This window comes from Trachinotus anak, unplaced genomic scaffold (genome assembly GCF_046630095.1).
Source record: "Trachinotus anak isolate AG129_WGS33_773 ecotype Australia unplaced genomic scaffold, CSIRO_AGI_Tana_v1 ptg000028l, whole genome shotgun sequence".
Taxonomy (NCBI): domain Eukaryota; kingdom Metazoa; phylum Chordata; class Actinopteri; order Carangiformes; family Carangidae; genus Trachinotus; species Trachinotus anak.
In genome coordinates, this window is record NW_027273879.1 from 14881022 (window position 1) to 14908135 (window position 27114).

General features: G+C 38.7%; 1 protein-coding gene across 1 annotated transcript; it reads left to right on the forward strand.

Moving 5' to 3' along the window:
* The first annotated feature begins 527 nt into the window (after positions 1 to 527).
* galt (galactose-1-phosphate uridylyltransferase) lies at positions 528 to 27114 on the forward strand. The gene is made up of 11 exons (XM_071466389.1): positions 528 to 680; positions 1662 to 1831; positions 1991 to 2066; positions 2414 to 2462; positions 3687 to 3816; positions 5101 to 5157; positions 11394 to 11516; positions 16609 to 16741; positions 18586 to 18669; positions 24358 to 24512; positions 26253 to 27114. The coding sequence occupies exons 1-11, from the start codon at positions 644 to 646 to the stop codon at positions 26349 to 26351; spliced, it is 1113 nt and encodes a 370-aa protein (XP_071322490.1). The 5' UTR covers positions 528 to 643; the 3' UTR covers positions 26352 to 27114.

Below are 27114 nucleotides of genomic sequence, written 5' to 3' on the forward strand. Positions count from 1 at the left end.
TTTTTTATTTTTTTAGAGCACAGATGTTCAGGTTTGTCTAACTTATGAGTGCAAATGCACTCATAATTTTTGTTGTTGGCATCTTAAGTGATGGTTAGTCGCTCCTGCTGACCTGAGCTAACCTTTTTTTTTTCCTCCAAATGGTGTAGACTATATGAGAGGACACCACAGAGGAAAAGGCACATACTATTTCATATGTGGTTCATGTTTCTTACTTTATTAGAAATGTATTCAATTAACTTCATGACAGTCATTGATAGTGACCTGTCCGTCTCCCCCTGTCCTATGTGAAAGTCATAAAGATTAGATTGGTCATTAAGATTAATTAAACTTTAGCTACAGTGAGATTTCTGAAACGACTACGAATTAAAGAAATGCTAGAAAATTTAATCTGAATTTAATCTGAATTTTGAAACGGTGAGGTTATCCTGAAATATGCCAACAAGACAGGTAACCCCCAAAAATTGCATTTCTGTTTCGCTTTACGTTTTTAAATTCCCAGCTAAGAACTTCCCGGAACTATGAAGTCTACATGGATCATGTGACCATCAAGCGTTTCGGATGTGCGCCGACGCAGCTCAGAAAGAGCCAGTGGTCCAGTCACTTAGCAGAGAGGTGACAGCCCCCGGACAGCACGACCGAAATGAGCGGCAAGGAAGAAGTCCGTTTTGATCCAAAAGGTATGGAGTTCAAAAAAGATCATTTCATTCAGTAGGATATCACTAGCTGCGGAAGATAAAGTCTGTGCAGGGGTATTAATTCCAGACTCCATTTAAACTCTGACAGTTTTGCTATACCTTGCTGAAGTCCCCAATCCACACAGACAGACCATAATAAGTGTGATACACTGTTGAACTTTGCTCGGATTCATTACTCTACAGAGCATTTCCATCGATATTGACAGCTACTAGAATTACTGTTCCATTACCCTACATTGAAACGTATGCACTTGTGAGCATATGATTAAAACTGAATAATGTTGCGAACCAAAGTTATGCTTGCAAGACTTTTTACCAGCCGAATGCACTGATGGGTCAAAGAAATTCATAAAATGTCTTAAGATATTTTCTACAATGAGGCAGAGTTGTTCGATAATAGAACAACCGTAAAATTAGCGTATTTTTCAACCTGAGTTTGGTCTCGTTGAGTTTCCATGTAGAAGAGAATATATCTTTTTGGGTAGGCTTTGGGAAAACAGTATATTTCTGATGTCAGCTCACTGTGCCCAGTGACATAATGTAGTGATAAAGCTAAATTGTGTGGCTGCCCTGACAATGCTTGTTGCTTTACAATTCACACAGCCATCTGTGCAACCCCGTGACTGCAGTTCTGCTTACTGCTATGAATCTCATAGAATCAACAGGCACTCAACCCAGTTGTTCCTCAGTGCTTTTAAATGTGTTGCGGTGTCTGATTTGTTGCTTATGTGTAGTAACAAGTGCATTATTCTTTTTGATTCTCATTTTGAGAGGCTAAATGGTTTATTATTTTAAAAATGACACATTAATAGATGAGTAAAAATAATCATTAATTGAAGCCATGCTTGGCAACATTCAACAGGACACTTCAGTAATTTCCTCTGCTTGTTAGCTCTACAGATAAAGAGCATGATTAGATAGTAAACGTGTGTTTATTTGCATTGCATGTCTCGAATACCTCAGAACACCAGCACCTGCGTTATAACCCTCTGCGGGACAGCTGGGTCCTGGTGTCGGCCCACCGCATGAAGAGACCCTGGGCAGGTCAGGTAGAAAAACCTCCTGAGGAACACATTCCCAGATATGAGTCCCGCAACCCACTCTGTCCTGGCAACACACGTGCAAATGGAGAGGTAAGACCAGATGGATGTGTACTTAGGCCTACATTAAACTGGGAATGACAGTTAGTGTGTTAGCTACCAAATGACATATGTATTCCATTTGAACAACAAAATTCATGTGGAATTTCTCTCCCATTTTGTCTGTTCGTCTGTCCGTCTCTGTCCCTTCAGGTGAATCCAGACTATGGCAGCACTTTTGTTTTTGAAAATGATTTCCCTGCTCTTCAGCCAGATGCTCCAGATCCAGGTGAGTGCCGTTTCTGATACTGTAAAAGCACTAATAACAAGTCTCATGATAGAAGATAAATGAGTAGATGCTATATTTATGTAAGAAACAAACAAACAAAAAAAGTTATCTGTTAAATGTTAAAGTTAAATGTTTTTATGTTGGCATACTCCATACTTCCACTTCTTTAGCTGTTTGGTGAAATGCAAGGATTGACTTCTTTGTTTGCCGAGATTATTCATGTGATTATTATTATTATTAGCTGCAGAAATGTAGTTGTTGATTAAAAAAATAGTGGCTATGTTAAACTTTCACATAGACATATTGCTACATTATGACACAACGAACATTTCCTGTTTCTTCCTCAGGTTCACATCAACACCCACTGTTCCAGTCTAAAGCTGCCAGGGGCGTCTGGTAAGAACAAAGCTCAAACCACAGTCAGAGACATACTGTACAGCGCTGGAATAGATAATGTGAACTGTATAAAAGATGAGGAACTGAAGAGGAAGGGAACATATTTTGATATTGTGCCTGATCCTTTAAAAAAATGAACTAAAATAATACAGTTTTTATAATGAGATATATATTAATCAAGTTTGTATAGTGCATAATATAACGTGACATGTAATATAAGATAATATAAATGAATATGTGTTTGGAAGGTTAGAATTTATTGATGGGTGTATCCTAATGAATGCTCCTTTTTAATAATTATGATACATTCATATTTACGACTAATTAAATCTGAACTGATGAGTGCAATCAGAGCACTCATGCTTTCATAAGTTGTTGAGATCGTCATCATCATAATCAGCTGTTTGGTGAAGCTCACTTTATTAATCAACACACTGCATGCCACCTGTTTTCAGGACGTCTTGATGCAAAACAAAATCACAAACATTTACATACATGCATGAAGATTTGTGTTTCCCATATGCCACCAGCAGATGGGGATGTTTCACTCTGTTTAATAAAAACTACTGCAGATGCTTGAATGGTGTTATGATGACATCGATTTCAGTCCAGTCATATTTACCTCAGAAGCTGTATTTTGGTCAGCAGGGAATAAGAGCTTTACCTGTGGCCAGATCTTGCAAATCTTTATTCCTGGGAGTATGTAGTATTCAGTCACGAACGTGAAAAGTGTCGAACCAGCTTTCGGATCATAGGTATCGACTTTTGCATTTGTTTGCTGTCAAAGTCGATAGATGGCCGGGCTGGAGGGCTGGTGCTTTGTTAGTGCTCGCCTACATGCACAATACACAGTAGTGTGACACCCACAGAGAGCTGTGTTGCACAAAACCATTGCAAATAAAATTTTCTTCCACTGTTCTCAGCCTGTAGTGTAGATTTTTTTCATCATTAAAGACTCACACAACAACTGAATAATATATTTCAACTGGACTGAATCTGTGTATTTCAAGGAAAACCCAGGCAAGACAACACATTTATAACTTATGACAAGTAGACCAATCACAAGTGGCAACAATAAAAATATTTTTAACAACACTGGTAAAATTAAAAATAGATGACAACTTCCTCAGGTTTCAGGTTACTGCAGAAGATTTTGTGCCAAGATGGCAGCAATTGTTACCCGCTCCCCGCTGCTATCTTCCCCCCTCTTCATGTGTTTTACAGTAAGGTCATGTGCTTCCATCCCTGGTCTGACGTCACCCTCCCTCTGATGAAAAAAGAAGAGGTTGTCAAGGTGATTGACGAGTGGACAGAGCTTGTTGAAGAGCTTGGCACTACCTACCCCTGGGTTCAGGTATATGCTACACACACACAGACACACACACACACACACACACACACACAGACACACATTCAGACATTATGATTTAATCTTTTCCCAGGGCTGGATACTTGTAAAATTGTAAGAGGTAAACTTTTCACTCTGTGCTCCAGCATCACTGATTATCCAGTTTTCTGCTCTTTACAATTTTTCATTTTAATGTGTCTCATATTGGATTATTTAAGACTTTAATGATACCTCTGGGCAAACTCGCAAGTTCAAACTATTGCAGCAGAGAAGGAAAGATATGGGTAAGATAACATGTCAAAGTTTATACAGCTAGCAATTAAATATTTCCTATATCACATGCAGACAATATGACAGCAAATGGTGACAGTGTATTTTGCTGATAGATTTAGAGGTTATAAGCCGATGCACATCTTTATTTACATTAGTAGGTGTATGCCCACTGATGCTAGGAAAACTACAGCTGAGTGTGTTGAGGATCCTCATGAGCCATTACTGTGTGAAGACACAAGCTACAGCCATAAAATTACAGTTTGTGGAATCATGAACAAATCATTGCACTATAGTTGCTGAGTTGGTCCAAAATCCAAAGCTGAATGTCCACTGGTTTTCATCCATATTGCTTTGGCTTTTTTAAAGGGATAATTAGACTGAAGGATTTTATTCTGCAAATTTCAACATGAACAAATGATATAGCAATAAACTTTATTTATATAGCAATTTTCCTAACAAAGTTACAAAGTGCTTTACAAACAAAATAACAGAAGAAGTGAAAACAATAAATGAATAAAATCAGCTAAATAGGAATAATCTGTATAAATAACAACCTATGTCAAACATTTGTCAATGCTTTCACAAAAGAAAAGTTTAAAGAAGAGATTTAAAAGAAACTAAGGACTTAGTATGTCAGAGTTCAACAGGCAAGGAGTTCCAGAGGGAGGGGGCTCTAATAGCAAAAGCCTGGTCACCCTTTGCCACAAGCTGTGACCTGGGAGTAACCAGCAGCAGATCTCAGTGGTCGAGACTCGAGGGCACATACTAGGCCAAAGAATGCGAGCCCATATATTCCAGCCCGTTTCTTCAATCCACACAGCAATTCGACCAGTGTGTGCTCTGTAAATTACTAATATTTTTAGATCATGTTTACAGGTCAGCCCAGTATGAAAAAGTTTTCTCTGAAATAGCGCATACTCTAAACCAGGGGATCAGTAAAACTTGCATACACACGACAGCAAGGGAGGACAGGGACTAAACTCTGCACTAAGCTGCCCTCTTATTGTCTGTTTCTAGATATTTGAGAATAAAGGAGCCATGATGGGTTGTTCAAATCCACATCCTCACTGTCAGGTAGGAAACGCACACACACTGCACAGACACGATGTGAGCCATTCTTTCGACTTCTATGTATATGCAATCACCCCTTTTTTTGGCTACATTACGTCAGTCTTATCTGGATTTTGAGCGATTTCAGCTGCACCTTATAAAAGATATTTGCACTTTTGCACAATTCAGTCTTTCTCTTTGGTCCAATTTGCACATCTGGCTTTTCAGATTCACTGTGACAATGACGTTGACATGTGTTAAAAAGTTTTTTGAGCCAGACATGTGTGAACATAGAAGCTGTTAATTGACTCTTCATTCTGAAATCATCCTAAGTCACATTCTGGGTAAGTGCGTGTTTGTGTGTCTGTTATTTCTTCCTTTATTGCTTTTTACAGACAGCCACACCTTTATCTCTGCTCAGGCGTTTTCTTGTCTTTTCATGTTTGTTCATTCGGTAAGGTAATTCAAGCAAGACTAACAACTCAGAGAGACGGAGACGTTTCCTGTCAGGCTGTCACCTGTGATGTTGAGAAACAGCACAATCAGGAAAGAGAATGACAAAAACAGAAGATGGTCAGTTGAGGCGGACAAAGTGACATGTTGGATTTTCAGCATTGTCAGAATGATATCTCGGTTATCTAAACGAATAAAAATGACTGTCTGATTGGCCACAGAGGTCACTCTGATTATAGCCATTATACCAGGTTTAACTGTATTTATTATAAGAATATTACTGCCTGAGCAGTCACTAAAGATATTTCATTGTGACGGAGATGGAAAAATATGTTAATCAGATGAAAACCACTTGAGGTTTCAGACCCTGTTATGTCCCTATGTGGCCAGGGGATGCGGGGAGTAACACAATCATTCAAACCCCGGGGAAAAAGAGAGAAGAAAAACAGAGATATGCAAAAAGAAATAGATAATTTATTTCCTCGGAAGGAAGAAGCTGATCTACCTGCAAAGAGATAAAACAAAAGGTTAATTGAGAACTAAGGTCAAGGTTAAGCCAAAATCACAAACTACTGAATCCAGTACACTGGCACTGACTGGGTACCTCCTCCAGCTCTTAATTCCCAAGCCACCCGATTACTAGAGTGAACACTGGTGTGTTCACTTACCATGAGAACAGGGGAAGGGAAAAAGAAGGCGGATACCTGGAATGACAGGAGAGAAACACACAACCACACCTACACATGGCTCAACAGCCGTAACAGACCCTATGAGAATATAGCCCCTCATTTGTGCTTAAGGCAACAAAAGCTGATAGTGTTCATTAAGTATTTTTCCAAATGTTTAAAGGAATAGTTTGACTTTTTTGGAAATAAGCTTGAGCTCATTTTTGTCCAGTAAATATGAAGCTGTAACCAGCAGCAATTGAGCTTAGCTTAAACATAAAGACTGAAAACGTGCAAACAGCTAGCCTGACCCTGGCCAAAAACAACAACCAAAAAAAAAAAAAAAAAAATGTCCGTCAGCATCTCTAAAGCTCACCAATTATCTATTCCTTTAAGAATACTGAGTATTCACTGCTATCCACTTAGATAGCAGCAGTTTGTCCACCTTGCCTTTAATATTGTATGTAAATAAATGAGATTTAACTGTTGTGAGTATAAACAGGAAAACCTTCCTAATAATAAAGTAGATTAACACATTACAAAAACACGATGGACATTTGAAATGGAAAGGTTGGAGAAGTTTACTGTTCCTAAGACAAGGAGTTCATTAAGGGTCTTATTGTAAGTTACCAGCACTGCGGCTGACTGTACTGAATCATTGATGTTCCTTCTGTCTGGTTGATCTATTGCATTTCAAATCCAGGGAAACCTCAGGCTTTTGCAGTAAAAGAAGTAACAGGACAGATAGAAACAAAAGCCCACTTGGATTTGTGCTTGAAATGTTCTAAGACTGTAATAATGAAATAAACAGCAGAGGGCAGTATGTGACCTCAGAATGAGATGGTTTTAACACTGTGTCATAGATGTGCCATCACAGATCTGTTTCCCTGCTGAGGGCTGCTGTCTATTTGTTTCTTCAGAAAGTTGCTTCAAACACGCACAGAAGGACACAGGCTCTGTAAAGGGAGAAGCTTTCAGCCTTGTGTTTGTGATGGTTTAAAAACTCTTATGATATATATTCAGGTACTGTCAAAGTCTTGTGTACTTGAATAAGTGTCACAAGATCAAAAAATGTGTGTGTTGTTTTCATGTGGTCCTGTATGAAAGATCTGAAAATCAAACCTGGATGCAGGCTTTGATGGAGCTTTTTAAAGGTTTTAGCAGTTTTGTTTCTTATTTCCTGTGGTCCAGATTTCCCTTTCTTACAACATCAAAGTCCAAGAAAGGAATAGTGTTAATGTGTGTGTGTGTGTGTGCGTGTGAGTACAGACAGACAAACCCTCCAGGCCAAGACGTATGAAGCATAGATCTAAAACTTTGAAGAATAACGAACAGAAAATGTTAATCATGTTCTGGAGGCAGTGTTGCTTCTGACAACTTTGGTCTCAGTGGAACGGAGCTGTATGTATTTTCATGTAAGTGGAGGAGGGAAACTTATGCCTCTGGAATAGAAATATCCTTTTTTATATAAGCTGCCCAAAGTATATACAGTATTAATTCTGTGAAGTGCAGAGAATGTGTTTGAAAACATTTGCCTCTCAGGAGCAGACAGTTATTGAGTTCATACTTACACCGTAAGTACGTATTTCACTGTTGAAGAGCAGCACTTGGATGCTGAATTTAAAAAGCGGGGATGTGTCATAATAGCTGTTAAGAGTAATACCTGTCATTTTCAGAAGTTCTCTCTGGTAGGAATAGAGTATATACTTTGTTTTTCTCTAGTGTATAATCTTTACTTCTTTCTACTTTACTCTGAGAAACAGCAGTGGAAAGGAGGTAGATCTCTGTGTGCAAAAAAACAGGTGACAAATAGACCCACAGCTATAGATGTATACATGCCTGAAGGTTTGCAGATGTAGAATATTGACACATATTCACACAGTTCATAAAATCATAAAATCATTTCTGCATCTTTCTATCTTTCCATGATCATGATTATAAACATGGTAAAGCATTTAGCCAATATTCAAAATCCATTAATATTAACATAACACTAATCTGATTGTTTACTGTCATTGCAGTAATTGTGGACAGAATCTTACCAAGGCTTAGGGCAAAAATGCCAGGAAACATTAATAATTCCCAGCTTTTTTGTAAGAATTATCTGATTGCATTGGCTTTATTACATACTGTGTATTATTCATGAATCTAAACCAAGGACAATACAACTATGGTATATATGACACATGCCCCTGAGGCGAGACCGGTAGGACACTTATAAACTGCCTCAAAATTAAAAAATGATGAAGCTACTGATCATCAAGAGGACCCTTGTTACATTTCCCCCATGAAGTTAATGCAGCTCATTTTCCCTTTCCCTTGAGAAGAGGAAAAATAAATTCCAGCAGCCTATGACAGTGGGATTCCTGCACTGCATTCTGGGTGAAAAGAGGAGTGTTTAATCAGAAAACAATTTGCCATGCAGCCTGCAGCAGTGCTGCTCAAAGCAGCAGAGAATGCCTCTGATTATTACTCTGTTCATGATGCGGTGGAACATTATAATTGGAAAAACTGCTCTTGGTGGCATAAATATGTTCCTTTCAGTAAAACTATACTGTAAAGGGCCTGAAATCTCTCCAAAAATGAAAACAAAGCAGTTAACAGCAATTCCCAGCCTGGACTACTTGCACAAATAATGACAAGAAACCTGCAGAAAAAGAAAAGAAGAAATCTGTAGGCCATATACAAACATGGATACTCCCCAGTGCAGCAATCACTAATCAATGTTTTGGTGAAGGTCTGACGCTCAGAGCGTGAATATACGTTGCATACTTTCACACTCCCAGAGCCACTTTTGAGAAACCCCTATGTAAATACCTCAGTCATTTGGCAGTCTTTTTCTGCTTTTACATCCATTAAATTAAAGTGCAAACATAAATAATTTCAGTGCCTGTCATGATGTTCACTGTAATCCATAAAAAGCTCTCTGAAATGCTGTACAAGTATATTATGAAGCTAAATTTGCAGCCTAAAAGTGTTTACTGCACAACATGATTTAAAATGGGCTGCAGTGCTGTTTATTGAGATGAGTGACACAGATGAAAGGTTTCCACAAATGAAATGACTTATAATATCTCATCTGCTTTAGGGCATGAAACGTTTTATTGTTTCAGGGATGCTTACTTCCTCAGTCACAGTTAATGCCATTGTCTCATTTAGTGTGAACACTGTGTGGTGCATAAGAGCAAAGAGTGAACAGTGTGTTTGTCTCAGTTAGACATCAAAACAGCTGCTTTAAACTTGTGGATCTTTTTTTTTCTTTTTTAGAGAAGTTATTAACCATAATTAGGAAGCTGATTTTGTCAGTGTGTGTGTTTCTGTCTCAATGGGCACATCGAAGATTGCTCTGACATTTACAATATGTTAACTGTAGCTGAATCAGTTGGTGTGTTGGTTTGGTAAACAGCTTCACACTGATTGCTACAGTTGTAATTTAGTGTGAATACTGTGCACGACCGAATTATGTAGAGCATCTGTTTTTGTAATTGTAAATGACATCAATGCCCTTTGTAAAGTACTTTACTTTGTATCTGGTAAAATGTAACCCCAAATAATCTACATATAGTTTTTGAAGCAGTAAAAGACCATGTCTTTTAGCCCATTTACAATAAATGACATATTCTTGGATTGACTTCTCACTATTTACAAAACATTTTATATGTTTTTAATTAATAATCAATAGTTTTTCTTTTGATTTATTTTCATACAGCATGAAATCAATTTTGCAGACTTACTTGAAATTGTTATTTCAGTAATATAAATTACATTGTTGTTGTGTGGTATGTACTTTCAAATGGATCCCCAACTGCATTACCATACAACAATAAGAGCTCTATAGATGATCTGGCTGAGGGGATGAAGTGGCAGCTTTACAGTACATTCTGGGGATTTTGAGTAGACGAATCAGAAAACTCCAGTGGCATCTGCTGGGCAGGACTGAGTGTATTCAGTAGTACCCTGGTTATTATCAGGTATTTGAGGTTTGCTGGTTATGTTTTGCACATATAAATGTCATATTCCAGTTTCAGAAACCTTGATATACTAGCTGGAGTACTCTGGCATGTAAACACTGTATCCAGGTTTCTGAGCCATCTCAGTGGCTGAGATGGTGATAAATCAAGACACACCTACATGCAGACAATCAGAAACCTGGATGTAAACAGGAATATGAATAACCAGGTTTTTCATGTTCCATGTAAATTACATATCTCGACTATAATCAAAACCAGGATGAGGCTCAAAACCAGGATACTCATGCATATGCAAACAGGTCCTGTTTCCCAGACATTATTATATGTCAGGTATACAGTATGCATCTCCAATGAATTTTATTTTAATCAAGAGTTACTATAAGCATAAGGCCCCTCAAAACTTGGTTTCAAATGTGAAGTCTGAATAACATTTAACATTCATATGTAAATAATACTCAAAAACTTGTTAAGCTGCTTCGTAATGGTTAGGTTTGACTGACAGTTGCATGGCAACATAAGCAAACAGCCCCAAAAACTGTAATCAAAGTTTGATCCAAAAGTTGGTACATTGCGACTGATGCACAGAAGTACATAACATCAGCTTTTTTTAAGTGAGACTTGCCTGTGCTGTGGTCACTTCAAACCAGTGACAAAAGCACAGGCAAAAACATAAAATACAGAAAATGTCTCATGTGAAATCAGCACTCTTCCAACTTTGACGGATTATTTGTGTTCATGTACCATAGGACCCTACATATATTTTCAGAGCCATTTATGCTTGTACATGGAACCAAGCTGATGTTGTTTGCTATGATGAATTACCCATCTCAATTACATTTTAGTGTGTGCAGGTTGATTTTCACACTGTACTGAAATAAATGAAAGTGGTGGCTGCAGTGGAAAACCCATTTATCAATCTAAAAAGCCTGAAAGGAAAACTGAAAATGAGTTTTGAAACCCAGAAATCTCAGCATCTGTGAAACATTTATTTTTTTTGGAGTGGTGTTATATAACCCTGTCAAATCACAGATATAATGTGGCCAAAAAAATGGACAACTTTCTAAACAGAGTGTAGCACTTTTGTACATAATTCAAATTTTATTACAGATTCTTTTGTCATGTCTCATCATCATCTTCCTCCATCTTCCTCCTGTTCCCTGTGACATTCTAGGTGTGGGCCAGCAACTTCCTGCCTAATGAGCCGGCTCTGTCAGACCGCTGTCAGAGAGCATACTATCAGAAACACGGAGAGCCACTGCTGCTGCAGTACGCCAAGCAAGAGGCTGAGAAAAAGGTGCAGCGCATACACATATAAACGGTGACAAGGAAAATAATACTTCAAAAGGACATTTAGAGCTAAATTTTACCCTCAGAAAGTCGTAATTTACTTCTCCTCTTGTCTCATTAAGTCCAACTTGAGTCTGGGTTCACCTAAATACCTTTCAACAATTGCTTACAGAAGGCAGTTTCTTCCCTTGTTGTGGGAGAAAACCAACAATATGCAGCAATTATGATAATACAGTGAATACAAATGCAGTGGTAAACCTTAACATATGCAACAAATCTGGGCTCCCAGCCCGCAGGGGTCAGATACAGTAGATGAAAGTGTAATATGAGATTTAAAAGGCACGTGTGATTAAATGAAGTACTTAGTTTGAATTGTTTCACTGAAATTTGGATTTGAATAATATCATCAATGGTGAAGGGAACACCAAAGGTATCTTAGATAATTGCATGTTCATGGGTTATTGGAAACAGTGGCATCATATTTTTCTCACCATGATTGCCCTCGTTGCCTCACCCTTTATCCATCTACTTCCAGCCTTTCCCGCCATGTTTCTCACTCTTTCTCTTACTTCATCATTCTCTCTTTTTTCCCATCAGCATCCTCTGCCTGTCTTTCAGTCAGTGAACCGTGTGATTGGACAGCAGAGATGCTCATTAGCATAATGCTGCAGTGTATATCTTCAACCTGCGTGAAGGAAAACCAACTCTGTGTGTGTGTGTGTGTGTGTGTGTGCGTGTGTGTGCACGTGCGTGTGCGTGCGTGCCTGCGTGCGTGTGTGTGTGCATGCGTGTGTGTGCGTGTGTGCATGTGTGTGTGCGTGCGTGTGTGTGTGTGTGTAGTTCTCAAGTCGTGTGTGGAGCAGCAGTAAATGAAGACGGTGTCTGAGCACATTTAGCAGACTGGCAAATGTCTTATTAGTAAGCAGACATTTAGTGGAAACCATGAACTTTCTGCAGGAGAATTAAATTGACACAGCCATAACTTTTTTTTTCTCTCTCTGTACCTGAAGCTGCACAGAGATGTCTTACTTATTCTAGTTTATTTATTAATCTCAGGTTATATTCACAGATAAAACCCTTCTTGAAACTGGCTTCATGTGTGTTTATCCAGCGATAGGCCAATAAAATGTGCTGCCAGTTTGTCTTGTCTTAATAAGATTAACAGGCAGCACTATGTCACCTTACCTTGTAGGCGACCTCTAAATCATCTTTAGTGTTTAAGTAGTGATAAACAGATTTTTATTATTGCGGTTATACAGCAGTAATTTGATGTCAGTTTTTTTTTTTCCTTTTTTCCTGTGTTCCTTGTCTGAAAATTTTATCTTAAAGGAATAATTTGGCATTTTGGCCATTTTGAGATGAGAAGAATTGTACTGCTCTCATGTCTGTGTGGTGAATACGTAGCTACAGCCAGCAACTGTTTAGTTTAGCTTAGCATAAATACTGGAAATGGAAGGAAATGGTTAGCCTGGCTTTGTCCAAACAAAATCCACTTACAAAAATGTGATATCCACAGGGAGTTTGTGGTTATCTTGGCCAGGACTGGAGACTCCAATCTGACACATACAGTAACCCTCTACAAAATGGTTAGTTATCCTTTTTACCCTTACCTTTTTGCTTGGATTAAACAAACCAGATGTAATCTGTTAATAATTAAGCTTTAGAGGTGCTGTTACAGCGTTGTAGTTGAGTCACTAAACCTCGAGTCCAAGTCGAGTCTTGTCCCCAGTGTTCAAATCCAACTTGAGTCTGGGTCGAGCTTGGGTTCCAGTGCTCCACTCTGGCCCTGTCTAAGAGGTGATATACAAATAGAAAAGGTCTACATTACACACAAATGACACAGCTGTCACCTGTTCATTTACTGTGTGTGACACAATAGCCAAACAAATGTACTCACAAGCATGTGGACGCTTCCACTAAAACTAACAATAAGTTTGAGTCTGAGTCCTCAAAGTCTGAATGCAGTCTAAGCTCGAAATCAATGTGGAGTCCTGAAAATCAGGACTTCAGTCAGACTTTGCTGGTTCGCAGATTTTTCTTTTTTTTTTTTGGCTATGGTTATCAATGCATCTAACGTCATTTCAATGCTATTTTACACTTGATATGCAGAGTTAAGCATCTATGTTGTTAGACAATATAACTGTGATTTTTTTTGGTCTTAAAAAAATCATCAAAAAAATCAGAGATGTCTGGACCAAGTAAGACCTAGAACTTTTTACACACAAAGCTGAAATCCACTTGGGGACTATCTCAATAGGAGGTTTTTTTACTACTTTTTTTTCTCCTTCTGAATTCAGCTGATTCTTTGAGTGTCTAAAGAAAAAGTATTTCACTCCTCTTCAAGAAGAGTTGGAGGCAGAGAATGGGCCTGATTAGCAAGTATAAAATTAACCGAAAAGAGTTGAAGCGCAAAGTAAAAAAGAGGCAGAGGAGTAAGATGAAAAGAGAAGGAGAGAGAGCTAAAGAAGGAGACAAAGGGATGGAGAGAGACAAGTGAAGACAGAAACCAAGACACAAAGTTACACGGACAGAGAGAGATGTGAAGGTAAGGAGGAAAGGGAAATCAGAGAGCCACTGATTCATTCAGGGAACGAGCTGATACCTGTTCTACTGGGGGTTTGTGTGTGTGTGTGTGAGAGAGTGAGAGAGAGAGAGAGAGAGAGAGAAAGAGAGAGAGAATTGCATTAATGTTTTGAGAAGCTCATGGGGACTGACCTTTATAAAATCAGAGTGGGAGCAGGAGTGTGTGTCTGTTTGCAAGAATACCTTATACTACTTGGCCCTGTCCACTTGTGCGGCTGTGTGTGTTTGTGTGTGTGTGTGTGTTTGTGTGCTTTTGCTCCTGTCTGTCTGACCCAAGGTTAGGACCGTAAATTGGCACACTGCAGTGTCTGGAGGAGTTTGAATTGGGGTTCGGGCTCCCAGGTGACACGCTTGACTTTGAAACAAAAACTTTCTAAAGCTAACTGAATGAAAAAACTGCAGGATTTGCCTTCTGTGAGGTGTGTGTTTTACAGACATCGTCCACTTCCTCTCTCTCTCTTCACCCCACTCCTCCTCAATCTTTCCTCTCTAACCTGGTTCTTTTATTTATCTTCACCCTTCCTTTATAATTCTGTTAAAGGCAGAGGAGCACAAAGCTGAAATCTTCACCAGAATAAAAACAGTAGAATCTGTGTCTTTAAGTAAAAATAATAGATCAAATCAATAATGAATATCCATTTAAATGCTGTTCACAATGGTGTCACTAATACTTGGCAAATTCACACGAAATTTATGCCTTTTCATCCCCTTTTTCTTCCTCAGAACAGCCTATTTGTTGAAAGGGAAGGATTAGTCAAAGTGTTATTGCACCAGGCACTAAGTAGAATCCTATACTGCAAGTACAGTTCATTAAGAGAACTGAACACTTTGGGATTCTGTTAGATTACTCTGTGTTTTCCTCCACAGTTATTAAACACCACAGTATTCCCTATAGATTCCTGTAGATCCCTTAATTACACACTAATGCCTTGCTGGACAAGTTTGTTCAGACCTCTGGGAGATTTATAGCCCAGGACGCTCTTACTCTTTCTGCTTTGTCCAGTTTTCATACTATTGACAAAGAACAGCACACACCTATATTAAATACAATAGTCTGACATAACACACAAGTGCAAGGTTAAGACAAAAGTGTAATAAAGTGAAAAAACCCAGAGGAAAAGAGTAAAAGAAAGAAGTTCCTCCACCCACACAGTCCTAGACACAATAGATGTTTGTAAAACTAAAGGCTGTGTTAAAAACGAAGCTCATTGTTTAATATATAAATTATGTGCAGGTTTCCATCTAACAACGGGAATTTTCTTAGCTGTAGTCTAAGAAAAAGGAATTTCTTTTTAACATCTTTACAGATCATGCAGTGAATCAACATTCAACAGCACAATAGCACAATACATGGTAGACATAGTTTGTTAAGCCAAATAACATCTGATAACATAACAATGACTTCTCAAAAAACAGAGAAATATGCGCAAATTGATTTTTGGAACAATTGCAGCTCCGAGGCCAGAAACATGGTGAAGAGAAAATATGTTCAGTCTATAAAGATCTGGCCCTGCACACCAGCACAGGATGTTCCAGTTATTCTGGCCGATTACACCTCTCCTCAGGTTGGGATTGATAGAGCTATGCTGAAAGTACGGGATTTAAAGGAGCTATTTGTAAGTTTTGCTATTGCCACATAGCCAACGTTAGCATTAACAGCTGTTTACTTACCAAAATAGTCTAGAAGAAATGTTACAAGTTCAGGACTGGACTGTGTTTTTTTTATGTTCGTGTTAGAGCTCTACTCTCTTGCTGCAAACAGCCAATCTTGACTGACCTGTTTTATTACCATTGTAAATTCAGTGAGAACGAGAGCAGTCAACCCTCTCTCTGTCTTTTTGGTTGTGAGTACATAAGCCAAAAGCAATATGTTCAAGTTTGTTTGCACTGTCTTTCCTTGTTTGTATATATATGTTCATTGCCTGTTAAATCAACATTCATCTCGAAAACAGCTCACAGTGTCGTACAGTAATTACCTGCAACAAACAGCTGACATGTGCTGGATTATATTGCCTATAGGATATCTGTCAGACAGCACAGATAAATAGAAAAGGATTAAAAAAAAAGCAAAACATATGAAAAAGGAGAAACAAATTCATAAAAGGAACAAAGTTGAGGTAAGTCAGGCTGTAGCAGATTGTGAGATCAGCCATCCTCTGTAGTGCAGTAGGTCTATAGTCTATATACAAGATATATTAAAACAAAATAGCATTATTATTTTTTTAAACATACAATCCCCCTATGTTTGAGATGAACTGAGTGAACCACACAACATACTGTTGCACTGGAGTGTGAAGTTGGATTTGTAGTAATTAGCATTTTGATTCATGTTGGCTTACTTCTGGAACAGATCCCAGAAGTTCTGGTTTTACTTCAAGCTTTGTGATTTAGACTTTGTTGGAAAGAAAAATCAAAAAAATAAATAAATAAATCAAATTCAAGAATAAATCTCTAAAACATGTCATACATATAGTATTGCTTCCCCTGACATTCAGAAACGCTGTCATTCCTCTTAGGAGCGTGTGGTGGTGGAGAGTTCTCATTGGCTGGCGGTGGTTCCATATTGGGCAACGTGGCCCTACCAGACGCTGCTGTTACCACGACGACACATCCTCAGACTCGGCGACCTGACAACAGATGAGAGGGAGGGTGAGTGTGTGTGTGTGTGTGTGTGTGTGTGTGTATGTGTGTATGTGTGTGCAAAGATACTGACATAGTGAGTGACTAAGAGAACAATAAGGCAATTTGGAGATGTCTAAGGTGACTCAGTAGCTCAGTGGGGAGCCTGCAGGTCGGGTTCCCGGTCAGGGGCCCTCGGGGAGGAGGAAACATTTTATTTTAGACCCTCAGTGAGCTTTCAGTTCATGGAGTGGTGCTTATGATGTTTGACAATAGAAATTTAAAATGAATCCAGTTAAGTGCATCTGAAAACTAATCAAAGTAAACATTGTAGCTTGTAGAAAAGTATTTTGGAGATTTGCTCCTCTAGTCCCTTTTCTCTGTCGCCTTTGTACAAGATGGGCCAGAGTTTAAATGAATGGATGTTCATTGTAACTGGATGATGTTTGGTGTCCAGCCTGTCTTCATAGCCAACACTGTGCCAGATTAGAAGATGTACATTGAGGTTTATGGTGATTGCATGCATTTGTATTCCTGTCAGCCCTCCCAACGTTATAGAGTTTATAAAAATAATAAAAACTCACCATAATAGTTAAATAAAATGATCATTTTCGTTGAGTACCCTCCCTTCCTAGCATTATGGGGTTTAAATCACTCTGGCAGATGTTGTCATTGTCAGAAAATTCTGTTAAGATCGAGGTGATCTGGTAAGAGTAAGTCTGGTAAGTTGTTTGTTTTTGGGGGGCATTTTATGCCTTTATTAGACAGGACAGTGTAGAGACAGGAAAAGAGGGGACAGAGAGAGGGTGAATGACATTCAGCAAGGAGGTTTGGCCGGCTGGGAGTCAAACCGGGGACTCACCTGCTCAGAGCGTATGCATCCATGTGGTATGTGGCGATCAGGTTGCCCCCTGAACCAGCTACTGATTCAATGCTTCGAGTCATTTCAAACTGTGGCTTTACAACTTGTGCCTGTAGTTTGCCTCCAGCCAGAGCAGCAGGTTGATTTGTTAATGCTGGTGTTTGATGACTCAATTATCAATTAATTAATATTCAAGAATTTGATCAATCAAGAAAGTATTAACCAATAATGTGCAAAGTTTGCCCAGCAGCACTTATGTTTCCCAGAGACACTAGGTCCTGGGGTGTTTTTCAGTAGGTTTTCTACCACACACAAATCATCCTGCATGGACCATGACACCTGAATTAAGTTTGGCTATTTGTTAAATCACCAACACTTTGAGTAACTACTTTGTTGCATTTTATTGGCATTATTTAATTTTATTTATTTTTATTTATGTCTGAAGTAATGTACTTTACATTTATTTAACTGATAATTCAAAAACCTGATATCTCCCGATTTTGGATGTGCTGTAAATATCACACATCATGTGTAAATTAAAGAATTGAAGCAGGAAAAACATGCTTTTAATATTTTGTAAGCTTTTATTTTTGTGAGGTAGATTATCAATGATGCCTTCTATCTTTCCAGGGTTTGTGTGTAAACTTGTTTGTGTGTGTATTTATGTAACTACAGTATGCACGTTGTTTTGTTTTTTGTTTTTTTTCTGTCTGGCCTGTCTGACTTGTTCATCATATATTCAGGTGTTTCTTTTATATTTCATTTCCCCTCAAGATGAATAAAAGTTTTATCCTCTTTTCAATTTCCAACTTTTCTAACCGAATAGTCCTCTCTCACTTTTCAGTTTCTATTTTTCAGTTTTTACTCTTACATAGACTCTCTTCAGCTTCCCCTCCTCACGTCATTCATTATTAACAATACTCAATAACGAATATGAGCTCTCTTCCTCCAAGCCACCTTTGTTTTTTGAGTTTTTTTTTTTTCACTTTGTCTGTCTCTCTCCGTTTGTCAGATCTGGCTGACATTATGAAGCGACTGCTGACCAAGTATGACAATCTGTTTGAAGTCTCTTTCCCTTATTCCATGGGCTGGCACGGTAAGACAAAAAGTGGGAGAGCAGGAGGGTTAAAAATAAAAACTGTTTGGTATAAATGTGGTAACCTTTATGAAGTCTCTTCTGTAGAGTGACAGGTGGAGTGAGGGACAGATGGAGGAAAAGATCAAAGATAATTTCAGTCTAAATACAACACGATCTGTGGATTGGTGCATTGGAACCAAAGTGCACTGCTACAAACTGGAGGCTGTTCACATACCAGGCCGGCTGTAAGCAAGTGCACTTAGTCAATTTAATATGTGAATGAGCTTCGCTGACAGTCGTCTGAAGGCAGTGTGCTCATCTGTGACTGAAATTTGCAAGAGCCGGTCATGAAATATGTGAAGTTGAGTCTGTTCACAGTCGGGCTTGTAAAATACTCCTAAACAGGAATGACGAGCGATAAAGAGGGAAGACGTGCATTAACATGTTGTCACACCTCACCTGAAGTTTTTATGACAGCTCAACACCCCACGGGTTTTTAATACACTAAATACCTTCCACCTCCACTTCTCCATATGTCAACAGAAAAGATGCCACCTTTCGCTTTTCACTTTGCACCTCTAGCGTTCCTCTCTTTCCATTACCCATTCCCTCTCTCCGTCTCTTCACACACTTCCTTTTCTTTATCCTCTATTTCACCTCTTCATCCTTTTCTCCTTCCTTTTGTCCTTGAAGTCAATTTTCACTCTGTATTATGCTGCTGACAATAGGAGATCAATATAATTTTACATGCAGAGGAGTTCTCCTCTCATCCTCCACCATCTTCTTGTCTCATCAGTCAGTGTGCTCCAATCCTTACTGTCAGATGTAATTTTACATTAGCTCACATCATGCATCAACATGGCATGAATATTACATATGAATATTGATTGTCTCGTTCTCTACAGGTTAGATAACTCTTGCTGAATTTACGTCATCTCTGCTGGAATGAACTGACAAACAATAAACTCTCGGCTTTGATGCCAGTCTCTCATTATGACTTCAGCGCACACTCCGACACATCAGAATATTTAATGTTGTGTCTACTATATAAAGCCAGAGCTCTCACAGGTAAAGAGCACTCATGGTGTAATTCAGTTACTGATATGGTATGTCATAATTTGAACTCTGAAATGAGCTGGTATTAAAACACACATAGGTATTAAACACAACATCTTCATATCATCAACCTTATACAATCATTATTAGCAAGTTGTTGTTAGCGTTCATTTGGAGTCATGTTTCTTTTCATCCCATGAATTTTAGTGCAACATTCAATCTCCTTATTTCCCTGTTTTTTTTTTTTTTCACAAACTCCTGAGAAAAATATCAGTTTGTTCAGCTGTAAAAGCTCCACTATGTTCAACAAAACAGTGAATTTGCAACCCCTTAAACCAAAACACCGAACTGAGGAACGCTACAGCACTCCACAGAGACAGGGGATCACCATTAGCGACATCTTTGAGAAGACTTTAAAGGAGCTATTTGTAAGTTTTGCTGTTGCTACATAGCCAACGTTAGCGTCAACAGCTGTTTACTTGCTAGTCTAGAAGAAGAGTTCAGCGTCAAACTTCATTCCTTTACTCACCAAGAGCATTGGAAAGGAACTTTAATGTTAACTCTTGTCTCTATCCCATATTTTCTTCTACTGAAGTTAGCATGCTAACCAGCTAGCCACGGCCTGTCTCATCACTTTCCAGTGGTGACTCACTGTAGCCTCCAACCTTCCCTGCAGAAGTAGTGCTGCTCAGAGGGCTTTCAATGTTTGTTACAGTTTCTCATCTTGAACATGTTCAGTTTAACCACTTTTTATTTACTGTCATGTGTCTGGATTTCCTGTTGCCTCCATTACTTTTGCATCACTGCAAAACACCACAGGTCAAAGGAAATGAAGGAGTAATGAGACAGAGAGCAAGTGAATGAGCCTGTACACATAGAAAAACACTGGGTGCTTGTCACCTTTGCAACAAGCGCCAAATTACTTTTTTCATTTTGACAGAACAGGCAGAGTGATAAACACATTTCCTTAGATCTCAGACAGTAACATTCAAAATAAATCTATTTTGAAGTAACTTGATGTGAATCTTCCCTCACTGACAGCCAGACGAACATTTAATTGGCCGGATGTGAAGAAGCAGTTTGCACAAAAACACACACAAGGCTGTAAGCTTTGTACAGAAAGGTGTCTCACATGCTGGCAGCTGTTCCTCGTGTAAATCTAAAGCTCAGCACAGGCATTTTCTGATAGCTACCTGCACTGAGATGCTGAGGGAAATATCTTCTGTGAGCGATGTCACAGAGACACCTTGCAGCAGGTTCAGAGCGGAATAAAGGTGAGCAGAGTGTGGTGATGCGATGACTGATGTGTGACAGAAAGGAGAGCGCTGTCATCATGGCTGAGCGGTCAGAGTGATCCTGGTGGAGGCTGAAGGTTGCAGGTTCAGTCGCGGCAGCAGCTGCATCCTGCTGAGGTGTTTCAGACAAAGGAAACCTCACAAGAACTAGAGGCAAATTCAAAATAACTTCAACACATGATATAGAGCCTGTTTTTCTGACCGTTTCACCAAGCAGTCTCAGACCAATGACGTGCACACACAGTATGTCTAACAAGAACTCACTATGAGGTTGAAATGAATCTTGTTTAATTTAGTCCACAGCTCCATAGACAGGAAGTAACGCATCAAAATGTAAGATGTTCAAGAGAGACAATCTTCAAGCCCTGATTATATCCTCTCATCTATTTCAGAGAATGAAGATCTGTATCGTTTTTGAACACGCTACCGCTGAGTCGCTGACCCACTGCTGTCCGTCTTTTGCTGCTTTTTCATGCTCAGAGCAACGCAGCCCAGATGAAAGATGGTTTATAAAAGGGGAGATGATACACTCCCTCCAAAACTGTAGAGCGGAGAAAAGGACAGAGGGCATGAGAGGACGCAGTCATCGACTCACTTTCTTATTTTTATTTTATCAGATATCAAATCTTTGAAGTAAAATCTCAGTCTAATGTTGCCTGTAGTGAAGGCTCCTACAGATCTTGTGTTAAGTTTAGGCTTTAATCTTCTAGTCTGTTTTATTTCTTAGGTAGACATTAAACTCATAGGTCATATTACAGAGATGTTTTGAAGGTTATAGGCAGGTATTCAGCAGGTTCACCTTATTTTTAGTGGCAAACAATCGTTTGTGGAGACAAATATTTTAGTACACACAGATACATACACACACACCCACACATATACAGAAACAAAAATCCGATTATCATTAAATCATTAAAACCAATGCCAGGTGACCATAGTGCTAACTAATGAGCGAACTACTAGCTAAGTACCATAAATTTAGACTGACAGTCTGGGTTAATGTCAGGACATTGCTGATATCACATCACTTTAACTGAAGTACTGTAATTTTATCATGTACAAAGTGAACAAACAGGCTTCATAAGGCGGAGCTACAACTGCAACCTACTGAAAGAAAGTGCAGAGGGAGATTTAGCCCTATTCATTCTCTAGGGGACGTGACATGTTAACTCTGTCAGCTGAGTCTCTCCTTCACTCACCTCCAGTGAAGCAGAGAGGAGTCCACCCTTCCAATGGATCAGTTAGTGTAATATGCCATCTGTAGTATGAAGAAGAGCTAAGAATTTGAATTAAAGCGGAATTACTTCCCACTATTGCAACAAATATTCCTAAATATCGACTGCCAAAAACAGTTTCATGACAATGTGGAATTAAGAATTTAGATTTTTCCTTTTCTTTTTGTAACATCTAACAATGGACCACTTTCTTAGTGTTTTTCCTTGTTCTGTTCTTGATGTTGATAATACTTCCGACTGTTTTTTTTTAATTGCGAGAGGAGCTTTGAACTCTCAAAATACTGGTGTTATTTTAAGCTCATCAAGGGGGATTAAGGGAAGACACACACATAGCCATACTGCACACACACTGACCACCTAATTTTGTAAAATTCATTCTTATCCACATACACACACGCAGACCTGGCTCCCATAATGAGCTGCTTTATCTCCCCATCTGTGTTTCTGCTTTATTTTAGCTCATTTAGAGGCAGCCAGCTTTTATTTAGGGCTAGGCTTATTAGTGGCAGAGTGGGGAGGGAGATGTGGTTGGATGGTGTTGCAGTCACCTGGGAAATCATGGATTAGATAAAGCTACCTGTTTATTCCTTATTATGATACGTCTCTGATTATTACACCAGTAACAACAGGTGGTGCCCTTTCTAGGAATATCTGTAACTTTTATGTTAATTCAAAAATTACGCACACACGCACATTTGCAGTAGAACAAACACAAGGACGATTTAAAACTACGTAATTGTCTGCTAATAGGAGCATCCATCTATCTATTCCTTATCTGGACTCGTTAGTCATTTCTTTGTTCTTCCTTTTACTTTCCCCATCAATTAGTTTCCTTTATGTCTCCCTCCTGTCGCCTCTATCGGTGTCTGATCAGCCCCCATCGTCAGTAAGCCGACTCTAAAGGAAAAGCTCACAATACCTCCAGGGATCCATTTTTTAATTTCTTTTGTGTTTTTTTTTAAAGAGAGGTATGTCACAGCAGTGTCTACTCCTGTTATCACCCCATTACCTTCCACTAAAATCAGAGAGCAAAACAGACAGCAAAGGAGGTTTTAAAGGATTAAAATGAAAAATGCAGCCACAAATCACTGAAAATATATCTTTGGTAATGTGCCTCTGGAGAGGATTTAGAGACTTTTGTAATGCAATTTTTCATGCAGTATTTGTGAAGTTACACATACAGATGGTGACAAAGGGAAAACCCTGAATAAATAAGGGAAAGCAACATGATGAAGGCAGATGCTTCCATCGAGGGAACAATGGTTTCTGGATGGTGTGATGAATATGAAAATGATGGAAATCATATAATGTGGCCTTCACAGTCGCCACATCTCAAACCAGTTGACACCTATAGAAGATTTGATGGAAATAAGTTCATTCTGCAGCATGAATGCGTTACATTTTTGAACTGGGGGTAGTAGTGTTGAGCCCTATATAGGACATACTACACAAGAAAGTGTGTTTTACAGACAAATATATAAGACAAGTCATATGTGATTCATCCGCCAAGTCCTTTACTTTCTATATCAGAACACCTCACATCATGCTTATACTGTTACTGCTTACCACTAGCATCCCTTTTTCCAAAAATTGTTTTGGTCTGTTCTGTAAAACATAACCGGTAACGCCACACAAGGTTTTGTTGCTATAGTTGCCTGCCTTTTAATATGCCTCACACATAAGGAACAGTTGTTAAACTGAATAGTATTGTGTTTGAGGTGAAATAAGTACAATATTACTCACTTGTGCCAATAACACATGAGGATGGTGCAGTGGGGCGTCTGTAGCTCAGTTGGTAGAGAGGGTTTGCCCGCATGAGCAAGACACTGAACCCAACACTGTCCTGGTCTATGTACAAACTGTAAATTACTTTGGACAAAATGAAATGAGTATAATAATAAAATAATTCATTTAACAGATGTGATTAATTTTTTTGAAATATTCTCAAACTGGAGATTAGGAAAGAATAGAATATCACACATATTAACAGTTAGGTTAGATTAGATCAAACTGCTAATAAGCAGCAATAAAAAAGTCTCTCATTGACAGTCTCTCCTTTTAACTGTTCCTGCAAAACCAGTCCTGTGCCTCCTGTCTAATGCCTCCCCCTCTTTATTCAGGAGCCCCTACTGGCCCCTATTTAAAAGAAGACAACTCACACTGGCAGCTGCATGCTCACTACTACCCTCCTCTGCTGCGCTCAGCTACAGTTAAGAAGTTTATGGTCGGGTATGAGATGCTTGCCCTGGAACAGAGAGACCTCACCCCTGAACAGGTGAGTAATATAACTTAGATATGTACAACTGCTCTGGTATAAAGTAACAAGGTTTGAGAATAGAAAAGATATGAACTTAATGTTCTTGTTTTCATACAGAGATTATCAAGGCGAAGGCAAGGAACTTTGTTTGTAAAGCCCATTTCAGACACAAGACCTTTACATAGACAAAAGCATTGGGATAACATTAAAAATACATAGAATTAAAATAAAATACAAACACACAAAGCTATTAGCAGACCAGAAATTCAGTTTTAGTGCAGTCATAGTGCTGTAATAAGTCGCAAGTTGCCCCAAATGCAACAAAGGAAATAAGTGCAGAGAAACCAATCAATCAAAGTCCTTTCATTTAGATTTGAAAGTCAGCATCAACAGGAAGTTGGCTCCATCTGTGTGCAGGATAGTAGCTAAAAGCAGCTCCACCCTTTTTGGTTTTGACTCAAGGTACTACCAGCTGATTGCTTCCTAAAAAACTAAGAGCACTACTGGGTTTATATTCTTCAATGAGATCAGAAATATATTTTGTGTTCTGAATGAGCTGAAGTTATCTAATGGAATCAGAAGATCATTACGATCCATCATGCTGGAGGTGAAGGCATGAACGAGTGTCTCTGGGTCATATAATTTTGCTCTTTGTTTGAGATGATAAAATGCTCATTTACTTATTGCTTTGAAGTGGCTGGTGAAGCTCAGATTAGAATCAATTAAGACACCAAGATTTCTGTCCTGGGTGTTTGTGTTTATAGCTCTGGAAACAAGCTGAGTAACAACTTCAAAATAAAATGATTTCTGTCTCCTTTTCTTTTTATTCAAGGAAACGTAATTGTACACAGCCATTTATTTGCTCTGAGCACTGATAGAGTGAGTCTAAGTGACCACTGTCATTTAGTGAAAGAGCTACGGTAATATGATCAGTGCTGCTGTGATATTTACAGGAACAGGTTGAATAACAGTGGCCCAAGAATCGAACCCTGCGGGACTACACCACAATGGTAGAAACATAACCCCTGTCTTTGAGATATAATCTGAAATTGCCAAATGTCATTGAACATGATGTGATGTTGTCTGAAGCCAGATTGAAATCTGGCCATAAACAATTGACAATTTAGCAAATTTCTTCTGTGTGGCTGCAGCAGTGGTCTGATATTTTCAAATTTTTCACAAAAAAATTCAGGGGCTAGTCATACTGGGGGAGTAGTTAGCTTCTCAACAGTAGAAAACAAGACACAAGAACTGTTGATATTCCTGTTGATTGATGATGACAGAAAAAAGCTTGTGTAGCCTTGCAAATACAAAGCCTCTCTTCAAAGATCTCATAGTTTCAGTATTGCTTTTTCTTCATTTGCCCTCAGCTTTCCCTCATTTTCTTCTCTGATTTGTGACAGCTGGGGTTTTTAATTCTCCGTTCTTGCTACAGATTGTTTTTAGCTTTTCAGGTGCAATGACATCATTTATCTTCAGAGTTTTACAGGCAAAATTATCAGAGCGAGTCAAAAGAATCTGATGTTAGGCTCAGTGACACAGATGTATCTTACATAAATAGACAAATGATAAAACAGCAATAGTAAACTATGGTCAGAGAGGTTGTATGTTCCTGGCAACAGGCCCACCAAGAAAGTTGACCTTCTTCCAGCACACTAATTATAATGCACATCCAGGATTGCAGTGAATCGCTCTTTGTCCCTGCATTTGTATTTAGAACTGTGTAAAAGCTCTGTGTTTGTGTTTTTGAATTTCTAGGCTGCTGAGAAGCTAAGAAGCCTGCCAGAAGAGCACTATAAAACCAAAGGGAACCAGGAAAAGGGAGGAGGAGAAGATAGAGAGGACGGAGGAAAATAGAAGTCAAAGTGATGCAACCTGTGTGATCGGTAGAGGAGAGAGGGAGATACTCAAACGGGAACCCAGCTTAATACTGATCACAGCAGATGTTTTTGAAATGTGTTGTATTGCGTTTGTTTTACAATTACTGTAAAAAAAAAAAAAAAAAAAAAGACCTGAAAGTGCCTATGCCAACACACAAACATACATTACATGCCCAGTGTACAATACATGTATATATTTTTAAAACATTTCTGTGTACACAAAGCGGGTTCCTGGCTCCTTACTGCAATTATGAAATGGACTTCAAACAAAATGTGCTACGGATCCCCTCCTCCATGTTTTTGGGCGATAATGAGAGAACAGTCTTCTTTTCCACCCTGCTGTCCCTTCTGTCGAATTTAAACAAACTTTGCTTGTGGTTTGGCTATGTTGCAAAGCCTTCAACCACAAAGCTTTTTCTTCCAACAAGACAGTGAGTCATTTGTGATTCAAATGAAGGATTTTGTTTCCTGTGGATGTTTCTTACATGGAAAACAACTCTTGAATTAGTTGAACTGTCAGCTTTCAGGCTCAAAATGAGTGAGGTTGTTTAATGCTTTGTTTTGTATAGAAAATAATTGCTTAAACAGGTGCCAGAGGAAGTACTTTCCTTCATGCTTTCTTATTAGGCAGCTAACAGTTTTTTTGAATAACACAACATCCTTGTCAGGGTTTAAAATGCTTAATACATATTGATAAGAAAATTGAAACATGTTGAGAATTAAATACAGAATGAAAGCTA